The sequence below is a fragment of the Schistocerca piceifrons genome, chromosome X (genome assembly GCF_021461385.2).
Source record: "Schistocerca piceifrons isolate TAMUIC-IGC-003096 chromosome X, iqSchPice1.1, whole genome shotgun sequence".
Taxonomy (NCBI): domain Eukaryota; kingdom Metazoa; phylum Arthropoda; class Insecta; order Orthoptera; family Acrididae; genus Schistocerca; species Schistocerca piceifrons.
In genome coordinates this window covers 262,883,515-262,900,515 of record NC_060149.1, presented here as the reverse complement: position 1 = coordinate 262,900,515, position 17,001 = coordinate 262,883,515, and the positions used below count along the sequence as shown (strand labels likewise).

Below are 17,001 nucleotides of genomic sequence, written 5' to 3'. Positions count from 1 at the left end.
CACTAGGGAAAATGAATTTTGATGACAGTAAGTCTTTATTTTTCCAGAGAATTTGTGCTCGTAGTGGTAGCTCAAAAGTTAAGTAAAAAGAGTAAATCTATTGTCAACCTGTGGATGGTTGAACTTTATAGAGTGCTTCACTAGGTATATACTTACTGTAACTGGTTTGCACTTCCCTATTTTTTCACATACATCAACCAAAGTAAGAAGTGAAAGTTATTCTCTGTTTGAAGAAAACATTCTAGTTAACAGCCCCTGTGTCCCTTTTCACCTCAGAGTTCTTCATTGATGTATGCCTAAGAGCTACAAGGGTGGATCAAATATAAATGGGATTTTATTTTTTATTTAAATTCAATTATTGAAAAACTCGAGGCAATTATAATTTATTTTTCCACAGTCTCCTGCTTTGGAAATGCATTTGCCCCAGTGTATGGGCAGCTTTTTAATGCCCTCATCATAAAAAGAACTGGGTCATGTCATCAGCCAGTTGCACACGAAGTCTTCCACACTCTCGTCATCTTCAAATCGTCACCCTCCTAGAGCTTCTTTAAGCGGTCTGAATAAATGGAAATCGCAGGACAGTAAGTCCGGGCTGTAAGGAGGATGATAAAGTATAGTTCAGTGCATTTCCTTTAGCTTGGGGACAGTTAGAGATGCAGTATGGGGTTGCGCTTTGTTGTGTAGGAGGATGACCTGTCGAGTCAATTGGTCTCGTCTTTTGCAGCAATATGCAATCCTCGCCTTGTTCAACAGTTCACACTAGTAAGCAGCATTGATTGTGCATCACTCATGCAAAAAATCAATCAGCAAATGCTTTGCTGATCGAAAAGAATGGTTGAAAGAACTTTGCGAGCTGACAGTCAAGTCTTGGCTTTCACTGGTACTGCCTCCCCTTTCCTCCCCCACACTTTACTGGCTTGTTTGGATTCTGCAGTGTAGTGGTGAACCCATGTTTTGTCACAGGTGACAATCTGACTCAAAAATGCATCACATTCTTCTGCAAACCTTGCTGTAAGCATTTTCGGTCTAAAGTTTAGGGACCCATCTGGAACACACTTTATGGAACTGTAGGTCGTTTGTGATGATTGCTTGACAGCTCCCAAAACTGATTCCAACTTTTTGTGCAATTTCTGATACTATTGCTCATCAATTGTCGTCAGTAATGTTTAGGGACCCATCTGGAACACACTTTATGGAACTGTAGGTCGTTTGTGATGATTGCTTGACAGCTCCCAAAACTGATTCCAACTTTTTGTGCAATTTCTGATACTATTGCTCATCAATTGTCGTCAATAATGTCTTTAACTGCACAAATGTTTTTGTCTGTAGTGCTGGTCCAAGGATGGCGATCATGTTGCTAATTTTCCACACTTTTTATGCCATGCAAACACACGTGTCCCTGGTAATGTTTTATCACTTAACTGTGCAGTCAATCTTTGGCAAATTTCCACCACTGTAACTCCTTCTTGAGCAAGAAATATGATAATTATGATTGCGCAATGGAGGGGTGCACCTGTTGCTCAGAGATCATGAGTGTTACTGATGAAACGATGGGAAATGTCTAACAGCATGCTCCCCTCACTTCTAAAGGTCCCACCTAAGCATAGCAGAAGCATGGGACCAGTCCTATGAACTGTTGATGTTCAGGAACAAAAATCTCTCTTATATTTGATCCCCCCCTCATATGAAAGCTACCACCCTCCTCTGCCCGACAGACATTTTGCTTTTCCTCCTTCAGTTTATTAATTTGTTTCTCTTCTCTTGCCAGCACAGAAGTGAGCACATTTGCTGACAACATTGCTTACATTTTTATTTGCTCTGATACCTTTACTTACACTTTTATTGAATGCCTATTTCCCTTGATGCATTGATGATGTACATGGGGATGTGCACGCTTCCTGCGCACACTACCAAAGAGAACCCAAACTAAAAATATCAAAAAATCTGTGCTAATGGATTCATGACACAGAGCAAGTGAATCTCAAATATTTCTGGTTACTGAGTGCCCTTGTAAGTATTTAACTGCATCAAAGTAAGTTACACTCTGCTTTTCAGTTTACTGCTTTCGTAATTTGGGTGTTGTTCATGCCAGCTAATTAAAAACACACACACACACACACACACACACACACACACACACACCTACCCCTACCTACCTACCTACCTGAGGCTTTCATTGTCGTATTCTGTCATTTGTAAGGAAAATGGTGGAATGTTTAGTTCCACCTTCTAAAGACTTTGTAAATTGTATTTAGGTTGTTTCACACCACGTGCGATTGTGTGAGACTGCTAGCAGTGTGTGCTATTTGAAATGATAATGTACGTGTTTATGGTATGCTGAAATTTCATTCACCTAATGTTTAGTAAACATCTTTTACACAGGAATCAATGTTACTTATAAAGTACTTACCTTTTGTCTCTGCCAAAATATGTATAATCAGTTGAGGTAAAGGAACATACCAATGGAGGTCTGTGAATTTATTTGGTTGGAAAACTGATTGTACTTTGAAAGGCAGTTTTTATACAGTTTGTTTGTGAAAGATATTAGTGTTGATTAGAGGAGGAGTATGTTAAACAGCTTTTAGGTAAACACACCTAATCCAAAAATTTGTATTATTTGATGAATTATTGAATTTTTCTGTTTTTGTTTTTCTAAACTTGCATGCTTCCCAATACAAGACAGTAATATATCTTTAGGTCTGCAGTTTGTATTAACTGCACACTAATTGTTATTCACAGATACCATCTTACTCAGAATTGTATGTTACGTGGAGAAGCACATCTGGCAGTGGATATCAATCAGCATCAGAAAGCAGTGCCACTGAGTATAATTCTCATAGAGCAAATCTGCTATATTTGCAAAGGTAAATATCTTTTCGTGTGCAAGTGATGAAAGTTGTTAATTCTACCCTGACATTTTAGATGTGCTGATTGCTACACAACACTTATTTGTGCATTCATTTAGTACACTTAAAACACTTGTAAATTATGATCTACATTGCCTATGATAATAAGAAAAGCATGCCTTAATTTAGAACATAAAAATACTCTCTCTCTCTCTCTCTCTCTCTCTCTCTCTCTCTCTCTCTCTCTCTCTCTTACTAGTGTTTTCACTTTTAAATGTCTGTTTGTAGTTTTATTGTCAAATGAAATTTCTTGTTGATGCAGTTAGTGAAATTATGTGTAAGTTGTGGTCTACATAGTCTGACAATAAAGAAAAGTAATGATTTTTCAAAATTTAAGAGTTTTATCAAGTTGTATCTTACTTCATGCAGAAACATTGCATATTTTATGTTTTTTGAGTGAAATGTGCTATACATTTTACCAATTTCAACTTTTTTATTTTTGTTCAGTGTTAATCAGATCATAAACCAGAATTCATCAGAGACAGCAGCAACATTTATCTACCTTCCACCTCCTCCATCTTCAGTAACAGTTGAAGAAAGTGAAGTATATCCAAAATATTTAGAACTGTTGACAACATTGACTGAAAACCTTCCACCAACAGTATTGGTGCATGGGGTGCATGCTGTCACATCAACTGCCTTCTGAAAAATTTCTATAAGAAGAAAAAAATGTGATATCATGTGTATTTGTTTTAATTTATGATCATTATATTTAATCGGAACCAGCTAATATATTTTGGATAATGCAATGTACAGAAAACACATATTTATACCTGTGTGGATAACCACAAAAACGATTTTATCTAGATTATACAAACACAATTGTCTTGGTTGAATTTTATAAGATATTAGCTACTGCAAAATACTGACACCTACTCATATGCAATGATCAACACTGGAAAAAAAAAAAATTGCATGAACCATGTGAAAAATATGCTAATGTGGGTGAAAGAGCAGAGACTCAAAAACAAGGTAGAAATCTAAGTAATTTTATCCTGTTAAAGAAAGCACACAAAGATGTATATGGTAGTCAATCGTTGTTAAATAAATGGTAGTAATGTGGTCATGCTTCATACCACTGTAGAATGTGAAAGGCTAATTATTTGAAGATGGATGTATGGCTGAAAAGTGGTTTACACTTAATTATTTTGTTTTCCCATAAAATCTCCTCTTCAGCTGCTCTGTGGCAACTTTTTTGACCCTCAGTGTCAGAACACTCTGCTATATTAACAGTTTACTTTATTATCAATTTTGAGAAATTTATAAGTAATATTTTTCTGTGGCTTGTGCTTGAGTGTCTGTAGTTTCCTCCAGTTATAAAGTAATTCCAAATTTCTAAACACTGAGCATTGAGCATATTAAATTATTTGTGTGTGCTGCTTATCATTAGTCAACTTAGAGACGGTTATGCTGAATGAGGGAACATAAATATTGTAAGAAGCATTTTGTGAATCGAGATAAGCTGAAAATGGTGCTAAAACTTAAGCATACAGTGGATTTCCAGTGATGTTTTAGCAGAACTCAAGCTCTACTGTGAGTTGGTTCCTTTGATCAGAAGGCTAGTTGAGTAAAGTAATATTCTTTGGAAGAAAAATGCTAAAGGTGTTGTTTTATATTGAAGGTCTTTAGGGATGTAGGCCTGTAGTTGTATCAGTTCTGTTGACTGGGATAGTAACAACAATATTTATCATGTGGAATACCCAGAAGAGAATATAAATTTGAAATATGATCTGTATAAGGCCAGCTTAATGGCTAAGTGTACTGGAGATCCATTGGTATAGTAGAGAATTCATGGTTATATATAAAAAAAAAAGCAATTTTCCTACTTGATGTGCCCTGTGCTTGTGCCAAGATGCTTGACGAAGTTTTGTAATCAGTATTCTCTGGCTTACTTCAGTCATATAGACGATGCATTATAATCATCGTTGTTGAGGCAGTTTTTGTAATTGTAGCAGCTTATAAATTTAGAAGCATTGTAGCTCTACCAATACTCCTTTGCTAACATGCAGAATTCTGCATCCTTGTAATTAGCTGGAACCTGTGTTGGGAACTTCAGCAATGTCGTGCAGCAATGCCTATCATTACAGTCGTGACTTTTTCCACCATAATATTTTATATGCAGTCAAAATACTATTAATTTTTTTTATCTAGTCTCAGTGGTGGTAATTTTTAAAATTCCATGACAAGACACAACTCACATATACTTAATGACCAGATTTAATGATACTTGAATGTTGGTGTTCACAGAATATTTTAATGCTTTCTTTCCAAACTTAAAAGAAAAACTCTTCTTAGGCATTAAGTCTGTTTTTATTCTGGCTGTCCACATTGATTGAAAGTAATATTTGTTTATTCCAGTTCAAATGACTATAGTGTTACTGCCACATAAAAACAATAAGAAAAGTTTTTGGCTTGTACATGTGACTTCTATATCAGTTGATCAAGTCATTAGCATTGTTCTAAATTCAGTCTTAACTGTTGACTTTTGGTTGATAGTGAAACCATAATATTCATTGCCTTCCATTCATTTTCTGGCTCTTCTTATTGACTGTTTTGTAAATTAAGAAAATATTTTCTTTCTCAATTTGTACTTTTGTCTATGTATCAGATCCAGGTCCATCCAGCATCACAGTGCCTTTCCTTGTAGGTTTAATGTGAGAAAAAGGTCCAGTGCACACTGAATGTTGGAATATTGCTAATAAAGCCTTGAGAGGTCATGTTTTCAGTGTTGCCATTTGTAGAATAAACATGACATCATTAATCATCTATATCATTGCTGATTATTGCTAATATGACGTGGGTGTCCCAAAAGTAAGTGTAAATAAACTTTTGAAAGGCTTATGATTAAAAAAAAGAAAAACGAATGTATCTGAGACCACCTGTGGAATGTCATTGAGATTTTGCAGATCCTGTCAGACAGCACAGGGTATGTGTGCTCTCTCTAATGAGGGTAGACATGTAAAACCAAAGAGTTTATACAGAGTATGAGAATAATATCTGATATTATATACCATGTTGTAGTATTTTACAAATTTTTTTATATGTGAAGTGTATTTTTACAGTGTAATTTGGTGTATGTATTTAATATTTTTGTCCTATAATTTTTGCTTATATGCAGATAATAAAAAGGGTGCTCCAGAGGAATCTGTGGGCTAAGTTGGAAACAACCTGTATTACAGGGATCAAAATGTAAACTGAAGATGCAGTTATTATTTTTATGCACGTGGTCCAAGAAAAACAGAGGAAGACTTTGTATGACATTTAGATAAGTGTTTTTGAGATGCATTTAGTATCTTCAATCATGCCAGTCTTCTCTCACAGCTTTTTTGTGTGTGTGAGAATTGTCATGTAAGATACTGTTTTGTTTGTCTTTAAGTTTGAAGAGTTGAAACTGGTGTTAAATTTTTACAGAGTACTGTGACAATGTCTTAAGTGAACAAATTACTTCAGTTTGGAAAAAGTGGCATGACTTAAAGGATTTTTATGTCATATTCATTTATGTCTTCCTTAGAGCAATAAATTTTTGAAATAAGAAAGTTGAATTATATAACTGTAGGTAGTCCTTAAAAAATATATATGTTGTGCCTCATATATGCAGCTTTTTAAAAATTGTTAAGATGCTGCTGAATGGTATGGTGTTCATTCTGTTCAAGAGCTTTCCAGTGCCAATTAAAGTGTTGCTCATTTAGTGTCCCTAGAATTATTATACAATCCTATTGGGTCTATAACTACTATTCTGCATCATATAAATGAGTGGGAGACCACCCTTCTTTCATGATTGTTTGATGGGCAGCCAACAAGCACTCACCATGAAGTGGCAACACACTGATTATTGACCATCTTGCCACACTGTAAAATACATGAAGGTAACTTTAAAAAGCTTTTACTGTTCTACATTAACAATGTGTTGTTTGGACTTAAAGATACATGTATATCAATAAGAATACAGCCTACGGTGCACTGCCGATGGGTCAGTTGTACAAGCAAGGAAGCTCTTTAATGTAAAATGCTTTACAAGTACTCAGTTACTATCTATCTCCACACAGCATTGAATTATAGCAAATGGGTGAAAAGCTTTCTCATCTTCTGTGAATCTTGTAAATGAATATTTGACTGTGACTGTTGGTACTCCTGAGAGTGGTTTTATAATATCAGTTCCAGTCCCATACTAAATTCCAACCTTCAGTTCCAAATTAACTAAAAAAATATATAGTCTGTTCTCGCAAACTGTTGAAATTTGTATACGGTTTTATTATCTTGAAGGATATCATTTTCTCTGAGAGAATACTTCAATATCCTCTAGATGCTGGCAATTAGCAGCTAGCAGTGTGGTCGGGGACCCACTACACCTATGGACTTGACACTTGTCGCTGGCTGTACTATGCTGCTCAGTTTTCTGGATACCTCAAACAGATAAGACGGCAAACAATATTAACACAATTGTATAATGTGTGATAACATTATAACAAGCAGGACAGATTTTCACTTATATTTGAGGTAGGGTTATTATGTACACACACATGAAAATACACCTTTAATGGGAAGAAAACCACACATCCAGAGTTTTATTCACATGCACATGATGTACCAATACACATGCTGGCCTTCTAAACGAATAAGCCATAATGACTATGGTTCTGCTCGAACAATTGATGCACAATTACTGTAGCAAATAAAAAATATGAAATATTGGGTGATATGTACAGACACAATCTTCGTGCGTTCGTGTGTACAACTTTCTCACCATGAAGTATTTTTCAACACAGTTATGTACAGATTTTTCACAATAATTTTAAATTGCACCATCCCGTAGAAAGATAAAGTTTGTGTCACAAGTTCATCAGTTCTTTATGCTAGACCATTTTGTATAAATTTAATATTTGTAACAATGCCATGTTAGTGCTTCTTTTTTTATTTCTTTGTTGAGATAGATCTCTGTACAAACTTGACATCTCAAGGAGCTGTAATATGGACTTAAATTTTTACTGATTCAACCTGAATCTCATATGTTAATTATAAACACTAAGTTAAGGTTCCTAACTGTCTTCAGCACAGGGTTTCTGCTGTTTATGGTTGACAATTTACATGTATAAAGTATAAACTGAGTATAAAGTTCAACAAGTTGAGACCTTATCCCACCATTTTCTTTTGGACACAAAACCAACTCCAGGGTAATGCCAAATTGGGGCACAGATACTGTCTTAAACTGAAAAGCCTTCGTACTTAAAGAACTTTAATCTAATATGGTGTGTCACCATTGCACCTCATCTGCAGGAACATCAGACATTTTTCTTCATGTGTGTTTCAAAAGTTTGAATGAGTTGTTCGATCTCACCGTGTGATTGGTGATGTAAAGGAGGAGACAGCAGGTGTGGAATGCTGTTTGTGCAGCAGAACTCACCAAAAACCTGGAAGTAAAATTGTGGTTCATTGTCTGACACCCTTGTGAGAGGAAGTCTTTCAACAGCAAAAATTCTGCTGAGTGCAGTGACCATAGCTGCTGTACGCGTGAACCAACCATTTAGAAACTTTGAGTATGCGTCAAGGCCAATTAGCCCAGTAGTATTCAGCAAAGGACTCGCAAAGTCTACATGAACCCACTCCCACGGGTGTAAGGGCATCGGACAGGATGAGAATGTTTGGCAGGGAACTGCTTGCTGCTGTTCACGCTGCTGACAGTTGCAGACAAGGTATTTCAGCCTACCGGTCTAAGCCTAGCCAGTTCAAAAGGTGGTGGGCGAGAAGTTTAATTTGTGAGATGCCCCAGTGTCCTTGGTACAAGAGCCATAAGATCGTCAGATGCAGACTTTGTGGTGGGACTACAGGGAGACCAATGACCTATGGTTAGTAGGATAACTCCGTCCACCAGGATGGACTCCATCCACCAGTATGAGCCAGTGATGGAGGTGGAAGTAACGCTACAATGGGTTGAAATCCTGTCCGATAATGCGGTCTGGCCAGCCCTGTTGTATGTACCACCAGGCCTGTTATAACATGGTGTCTGTTGTGTCTAGGAATCCTGCATACTTGGTTCGCTAGACAAACCACTGAACAACTCTTATTAATGAGTTTTATTACAACAAGACAAGTACAAATACTTAACTTTGATAGACGTGTCACAAGCAAAGGGTGATATAAAAAATAATCAGTCTTCTTCAGAATAGACAAACACAAGTCTGTGGTACGTAGAGATACCTAATGATAAAAGGCTACGATGTGTCATCTAACAAAGTTTGAAGCTGCTGTCGAAGTGGGCCGCCACCAGTCGGGCGCGGCGCTTATGTCGTCTTCACGTAGGGGCCTCTGCTGTCATGTTGTTGTCCTGGAAGGAGGTCGGTCAACGTACGATTGGCTGACAGCCTCCTCTTCTCTATTGTTCCCGACTGGCATGCTGGCATTGACTTTACGCCATAACAGTGTCCTTGGCCATGGCTGTGGCCACATGGGCACCTGTGATGGGAAGTGTCCCCCTCCTGTTTAGTCTCTTTGTCCAAATGGAAGCACAAGATCTTGCCTGGGCCGCACTCTGAGCTCGGGTCCATTGGGAGATAGAATGGGATGACTATGTTGATGTGTTGAGAGGCATTGTGTAAGAGAATTTTGTAATTGTACCTGATGAGAAAGTGTGTCCAGCACTATAGTCAGTGGGCAGTCCTCTTGGGTAGCTTTGCTACAGGAGCGAAGAGGGAGATCAATGACTTATGATCTGTAATGAGGTGTAACTTTGTTCAGGACAGGAATACATGAAATTTCTTCAGCACAAAGATGATCACGAGGGCCTCTTTCTTGATTTGTGAATACCTCTTTTGTGTGGCATTGGGAATTTTTGACGTAAATGCAATTGGATGTTCAGAGCCCTCTGCTTCTGTGTGCCAGGATCTCTCTGGTGCTGATAGCAGGGCCTGCTTGAGAGTCTCGAATGACTGTTCACATGCCTCTGGCCATACAAAAGGCACACCCTTCTTTCATAGGTTGTTGAGTGAGTGGGTAATCGATGCCACGCCTAGGTTACATTTTCTGTAATACATTACTTTTCCCTAGGAGGCCTGAGCTCCTTTAAATTTTTGCGACGAGGAAGCATGATGACAACTTCAACCAGCTTCTGCATTACCTTAATACCTTCTCGAGAGATGATGTGTTCTAGATATTCCACTGATGATTGAAAAAAAGAGATTTTTTTCAAGACTGCGTTTGAGGGCTGCAGACTGAGGGTATGGAACAGTCGCCACAAGTTTCCTAAGTGTTCTTCTATTGTGGCTCCCATCACCACAATGTCATGTAGACAATTTATGCAGCTTGGAACATCGTGCAGCAGTTGCTTGAGGAAACTGTGGAAGATTGCTGGGGCACTGACCGCCCAGGAAACTAAGTGTCTGAAATGATATAATCCATGTGGTTTGTTGACTAACATGACTTTTTGCGATTCCTCATGGAATGGTAGTTGTAAGCAAGCTTTGGAGAGATCATCCTTCAAAAAATACTGAGCCAAGCAAGTACAGAGAGAAGCTTGTCTGGTTTCAGAATGGAATACATATTGATCTCTGACTTTGAATTGACTGTAACCTTAAAGTCTCCAAACAGGCAGTTTCCATGATGGCTTTTTTAGAACAACCAAAGGAGTTGCCACTCACTTGGAGACACAACTTCAGTGACATCCAAGGCTGTCAATCTATCTAGCTCATTCTTGATGGCATCCTGCTGTGTGAGGGGTACTGGTCATACAAATAACAAGTAAGGGTGTGCCAATTTCTTTAACGTAAGGTGTACTGTAAAGTTCTTGATATTTTCCCAGACACCCAGAGAAAATGTGAGGCTACTCCTTACTGAGGATGTCTAATTTCTGAAATGGTACTTGGTCCACCTGGTGTCAGAACAAGTCACTGAAAAATCTGAAAGCTGAAAAGGCATCAGGGTCAAAGAGACCACAAAGAAAGTAAGATGTTGTATGACATTTTTGTACATTGCCATGATTGTGGGTTGTCTTTTGAGTGGAATGCATTTTATTATATGCCGCAAAGTGGCAAGCTGTGGATTGAAGGGGCTGTGCTCACAGCTGGAGATAAAATTGAGTGTTTAATGAAGACACAGAGGCACTGGTGTCAACCTATAGCCGAACTTGTTTATTGCTCAAAGTGAGCATGATGAAAAGTAGGTGATGTCATTGTGGTGTGAGACTCCACCAGAATCGCACTAATGCCCATTAGTTTCTGTTGAGGTGTGTGTGTGTGTTCAGTCCAGAACATGGCAGACAGATGTGAGAAGTCCTTTCTTCTGGCATGCCTCACACACTGCCCCCATTGGGGCAGTCTTCTCTGACATGTGTTCAAAAATAATCCAGGCTTGATGGAAGCGAGCACCATTCTGTTGCCAAAGTTGGATCCCTCTCTCAGCTCTGACACGATAGTCACAATGTTGCCCCAGAATTCTGGTTGATGGCCCACAGCCTGTGAAACTTTGAAGGATTGGTCAATTTTTAAAATGTTCTCCAAGTAAGGTCCTCAAAATCTGTGGCTTACTGATGCACATCTCCTTATCCATAGCTGCCTGAATGATCACATCCGTTATCATTTCTCCTGCATACGATTCCTTATTTGCTGGAGTCACAAAATGGCATTTCAGGCGTCCATGTGTGGTAAGATTGATTTGGCTGTTTACACTACTAATAAAATTCCACACGGGATGCAATGACATGACAGTGTCAGTGGAAGTTGATAGTTAATAGAGCGCACATTTCATCAAAAGCCCAGGTGTGCCAGTTGCATGAGAGGGACCATTTTCACAAAACCTGGTATGTACTGGATGAAATCCATGACAGGAAAAGTGATTTTACCATGGCTGGATATGTCACCTGGAATGCAACAAAGTTCTACCAGAGGCACTTCTCACATGCTGCCTGCTCTGCCACCATATTGTCTTTAGGCAGGAATGGTGACAGACTTTTAGGGAGAGCATGCAGACAACATGGCTTCCTGACGTTTGATGAAACGTGAAAAATGCCCACAATCATCACCAATTGTGTTGTAACTCACAACATAAAAAAAAAACGAGACAGTACCTCCAGAACAAGTATATGTAATGCTCTCGCAGGACAATAGCTCACAACGGATACAGTGTGTGATGTAGCCATGTGGCAAGACAGGTACAGTACAACTCTAGCTAGCGTAGAAAATAGTATGACGAGCTAGATGAGCTAGTGAAGAGAGGACAATAGCTGGGGTGGTGAACGCATATGCGTATGTAGATGGCATGTTGCAGGTCACTCAGCTGTGGTGCCCCCTCCCCCCCGCCCACCGCCCACCGCCCCTTCCTCTCCCCGATGGCCGTACTTTGCAGTAGTGGGTGTGAAGTGACTGTCATGTTGTCTGTGCCGATGGTGCCATGATGGCCAACGTTGGAGACATCGGCTCATGTCCGATGACAGCCCAGTGAGTTACCACAGTAACAAAAGTATAGAGTCAAATTTTGGAATCTTAACAGTGGTTCTGATGAAAATTGTGATGCGAAATGGAAATGCTTATGAACTTAAAGTTTAATTATTGTATAAAATAATTAGTTTTAGATGACAAAATCTCCTACCTCCACTAGTTCTATGTACTCAGACACAGGGTTGTTGCTCCCTAGCCATTAGCTTTAATGTCCTTTCACCATCTTTGGTGATTAGGTTGTAGGAAAAATGTGGGGAATCACATTATCTTCACTTAAAGAGTGGAGATCAAATAACAAAGTAAAACTAGTGTCATTCATTTGTTCTGAATGCTGCTCCCACTTCTTGCGTTGCAGTTACTTTTTCTGCCGTTACTACTCCAGTCTTGCCTTCACTAGTGGGGTGTGGTGCTGTATTTCACCCTCCTCATACATTCTGGAATTTATTAGTGTCCTTTATGCAACCATAAGATGATCGCTTCATAACCATTAGTGCTGATGCATGTTTCTGTGTACTAGAGTCATCTCTGAACTCAAATGAACAGCTCATTGTTCACTGTCTACCATTAAGGGATTTAATCCACACACAAAATATTATCATGTTTATTGTCCATTTTCAAAGAGAAATTATCAATTCATTTGAAATTTTGATAATAAAAATTCTGTCTGCCCTTTTGATGCCAGTTGGTCCTAAGCCTTTTCACATCTTGGATGCTGCATAATCCCTTCAGTTTCTCAGGCATTATGTCCTCCTATAACAATATTTTTGAATGGGGTAATGCTTGTATCATGCATGGACTTTCATGTGAGGTTGAAACTTTCTGTCTGAATTAGTCTATAAGTACATTGGACAAAAAGTTAGCAACCCCCCCAGGAGAAGATATGCTAATACTACGTAATGATGCCTCTAGTCTTGATAATGCCTTAAATATGGCGATGAAAATAGTTCTTGAGTTTGTCCAAATATGCCATATCCAACTGAAGCCACTCATTAGTGATTAGATCCTGTAGACCTACTAAATTACAGGATTTTCAATTACCATGTTTCACCCACTGTTCCTAAAAGTCTCAGACATTTTCTATGGAATTATTTAGTGGGTTAGTTGAGGTGCAATAGAGTGCTTGAGTGTTCATCAGCCAAGGAATGTATGCAAATAACTCTGTAAATGTGGCCGTTATTAAATATGAATTCACTTTCACTGACCCCCCCCCCCACACACACACACAAAAAGGACTGAACACTTCACTCCTTTCTGTGCCCCACACTAAGACTGAATGATGGGTAATGTAAGTCATTTCTCCTTCTTGTATTATATTTGTGAATGTTAAATTGTTTTTGGATTATGACTGACATCAATAAACCATAAGGGTGTTAATATAATGTGAGGGTGTAATCACTATGTCTAACTACAGAGAAGTGCACACGAGGTTGTAAAGTGGATTTATTATAATGTGCTACTCTGCAACAGAAATTTTCTTCCTCTGTGGTGAGTTATCCTAGAATATGGCTGCCACGAGACATTAGTGAATCCAAGAAGAAAAAATAAGTCAATTTTTCTGACATTTTCTTCCTCTAAATCCAGTATTCTCTCTGTAACGCAAAAGTTGCAGAACTTTGTAAGATGATCTATAACATGTGACTTCCCACTCAGGTTTTTATTGACACCCAAGCATTTAGAATATCCTGTTTCAATTTATTTGTCTACCCTCACGCATTATTTCTAATGGTGTGACCAGGCCTTGTGCAGTACAGAGTTGCACATATTTTGTTGCATCTGATTTCAGTGACAGTCCATTTGCAGAAGACCAGCTATTAATTTAAAGAGAGTTTTATTTACATTGTCAAATACTGATGTTTCTTCATTAGGCTTGATTATAATACTTGTGTTTTCACAAAAGAGAACTGTTCTGCTTCTTGGATATATAATGGCAGATAATTTATACGAGGGTTGGAATTTTAATAGTGGCACCTATTTATTTACAGCTCGTACAAAATAGATATGTGTTTCAAAGTTTTACTGACCTTCAAAGTAGTCACCAGCAGACCTGTTGCCAGCGATGTCGAAGTCTTAGGATACTCTTACCAGTGCCAATTGTGTTGACAGTTCGAGTGGCACAGCAACGAATTTGAAGCAGTTCTGAAGTGATTGCTGTGAAGTGTTCCCTTCAGTTTAGAAATTGAGTTGGGCTTAAGCAAGAGGAGTGGAGTAGGTGGTATAGAACATAGCAGCCCCATCAGTCAAACAAATCGGTAACAGCTTGCACTGTACATGCTTGAGAATTGCCCTGCAAAATGATGGTCAGGTCCTGCAGAAAGTGTCATCATTTCTGTCTCTATGCTGTTCATTTTTGGAACACAACCTGCGACCAGCTTAGAGACAGCAGTGATGACACTTTCTATGTAGAAAAGTAGCTGGAAGGTGCAGCAAACTGTTGCAAATAAAACATTTTTTATTTTAACAGTGATTTCCATTTTGCGACCGATCGGAGCTTACTTTCCTAATTCCTGCTATCTGCACAGTCTGGCAATACTGTAGGATGTGTAAATGTCTGAAGGAAATGTTCTCTTCTGCTTAAGGTGTTACAGTGTTGTACCTACAAGTGGTCTAGTGATAAACATCAAACAGTATAAACACACAGTGCGAGTTCAAGTAAACTCCTTCCGTTATTTGTTAAATTGTATTTCTACTGTCTGCTGAGGTATCAGTCTGATGGAACCTCAAAGTTAATTTGCTTCACTTTCTGATCCACCAAAAATAGCAAAAACTTCCAGAAACATTTCCGTAAAAGAGCTCATGGCTGTTTCAAGATCAGAATAGTTTATGCTCAAGAGTTTCCTCACCCTACAGCACCCAACCACAGGCCACCTGACGCCAGCTGTTATCGAACCAATGGATCGTGGTGTGGCACACTCTGGGCACGTTTCTGCTCTCTATTCGTAAGCATAAAATTGTTTCTTATCATAATTTGATTTTGCTAGGAAAACAAACTGAGTGAGCACCGTGCACTAACAACATCTGTGGGTTGGTATGAGTGTAGTTATTATCGTTTTCTTAATTTAAGTTCTAATATTTGTCTTGAAGTTCCGCATTGGATTCTGCATATTTGAAATTCTGAAAATGGCTTTAAAATAGAGTAACAAGTAGAAAAATATCTAACATTTAAGACATATTGTTCACTTTGGGTTTAATAGAGGCGTTTAGGCACCAAAGTGAGCTGAAAGCATTTATATCGTATGGGGAGAGTACTGTTGGACAAATCACACCAGAAATGGATTTTCTTGTTTCAAAAAAGATAGTTCTGGCATGAATGACTTTCCACATCAAGGAGGCCTCGATGATTGACATATTTGGGTCGCTCTAAAGAAACAACCCCAGAGGCTGTGAAATGAAGCCTGTTGAAGGGGTCATAATGCCATTGCCAATGGGAGAAGGTGTGGCCACTAAAGAGTGTGTAGGTACCAAACTCACTAATAGTAGGACATGGGTGCATCCCAGTGTGATAACAGGATGAGCATATACACAAGTTGAATGCCACTGCACTCTGTAGTGTTGAAAACTGAGAAATGCAGGCTTCAATAGATGAGCAAATGGGTGTAGTGAGTTTTCAAACAGTAGGAGGAGTGTGGTATAATGGAAAGTCATTGAAGAATGGCACAAGTGCATGGAGAGCACAGAACATCCGTTGCAGTTCTGATGCTCAATCTGACCTCTGGAGCAATGATTAGCACAAGAACTCGCCAGTCTTCAATAATGAGGGCATCCATCTGTTGGAAAATGGAATCAGTAATACAGTGTGGTGCTCCAAAACGTGCGTCATCGGCCTGTGACATCTGTTCTTCCTTGAATTGCTTGTGTTGTGCCCTGATGATTGCAATGGACATGCAGTGTTTTTTGTATAATTGTGCCATTCTCTGATGAATTTCTGTTCTCAACATTCCTTCCGCCATCTGGAAGCGCCATACACCCTTTTGCTCTTCATCTGAAGCGTCCATTTCTCTGTTTTCAGTACGACTGAGTGCATTGGATGGTCGATGGCTTGCATGTTCTTGCTCCCTCGTCACATGGGTCCCTGTAGTGGTGAGTTTGGGACCTCAGCACTCCTACCGGAACAGCTACTTCTTCCATAGGCAATGGCATTATGATCCCTTCAGCAGATACTCTTTTACAGCCTCCAGCTTGTTTCATTTTGAATGGTCCTAATATGTATTGTTGTTGTGGTGGTGGTCTCCAGTCTGAAGCCACATTTCTACATCTACATCTACATGGTTACTCTGCAATTCACACTTAAGTGCCTGCCAGAGGGTTCATTGAACCATTTTCATACTACTTCTCTACCAATCCACTCTCGAATGGCGCATGGGAATAAGCAACACCTAAATCTTTCCGTTCAAGCTCTGATTTCTCTTATTTTATTATGATCATCATTTCTCCCTACGTAGGTGGGTTTCAACAAAATATTTACGCATTCGGAAGAGAAAGTTGGCGATTGAAGTTTCGTAAATAGATCTTGCCGCAAAGAAAACCACCTTTGTTTCAGTGACTGCCACCCTAATTTGCGCATCATACCAGTGACACTCTCACCCCTATTGCGTGATAACATGAAACGAGCTGCCCTTCTTTGCACTTTTTCGATGTCTTCTGTCAGTCCTACCTGGTAAGGATCCCACACC

At 38.9% G+C, this 17,001-nt stretch overlaps 1 protein-coding gene across 1 annotated transcript in view; it reads left to right on the top strand.

The window, feature by feature from the left end:
* Positions 1-5,760, top strand: part of LOC124721629 (solute carrier family 12 member 9) — a 132,557-nt gene extending 126,797 nt beyond the window's left edge. The window contains exons 14-15 of the mRNA XM_047246690.1: positions 2,740-2,864; positions 3,354-5,760. Of these exons, the coding sequence (XP_047102646.1) occupies positions 2,740-2,864; positions 3,354-3,552 (324 nt within the window). The 3' untranslated portion in view covers positions 3,553-5,760. The remainder of the gene's footprint in view (positions 1-2,739; positions 2,865-3,353) is intronic.
* The last annotated feature ends 11,241 nt before the right edge of the window (positions 5,761-17,001 follow it).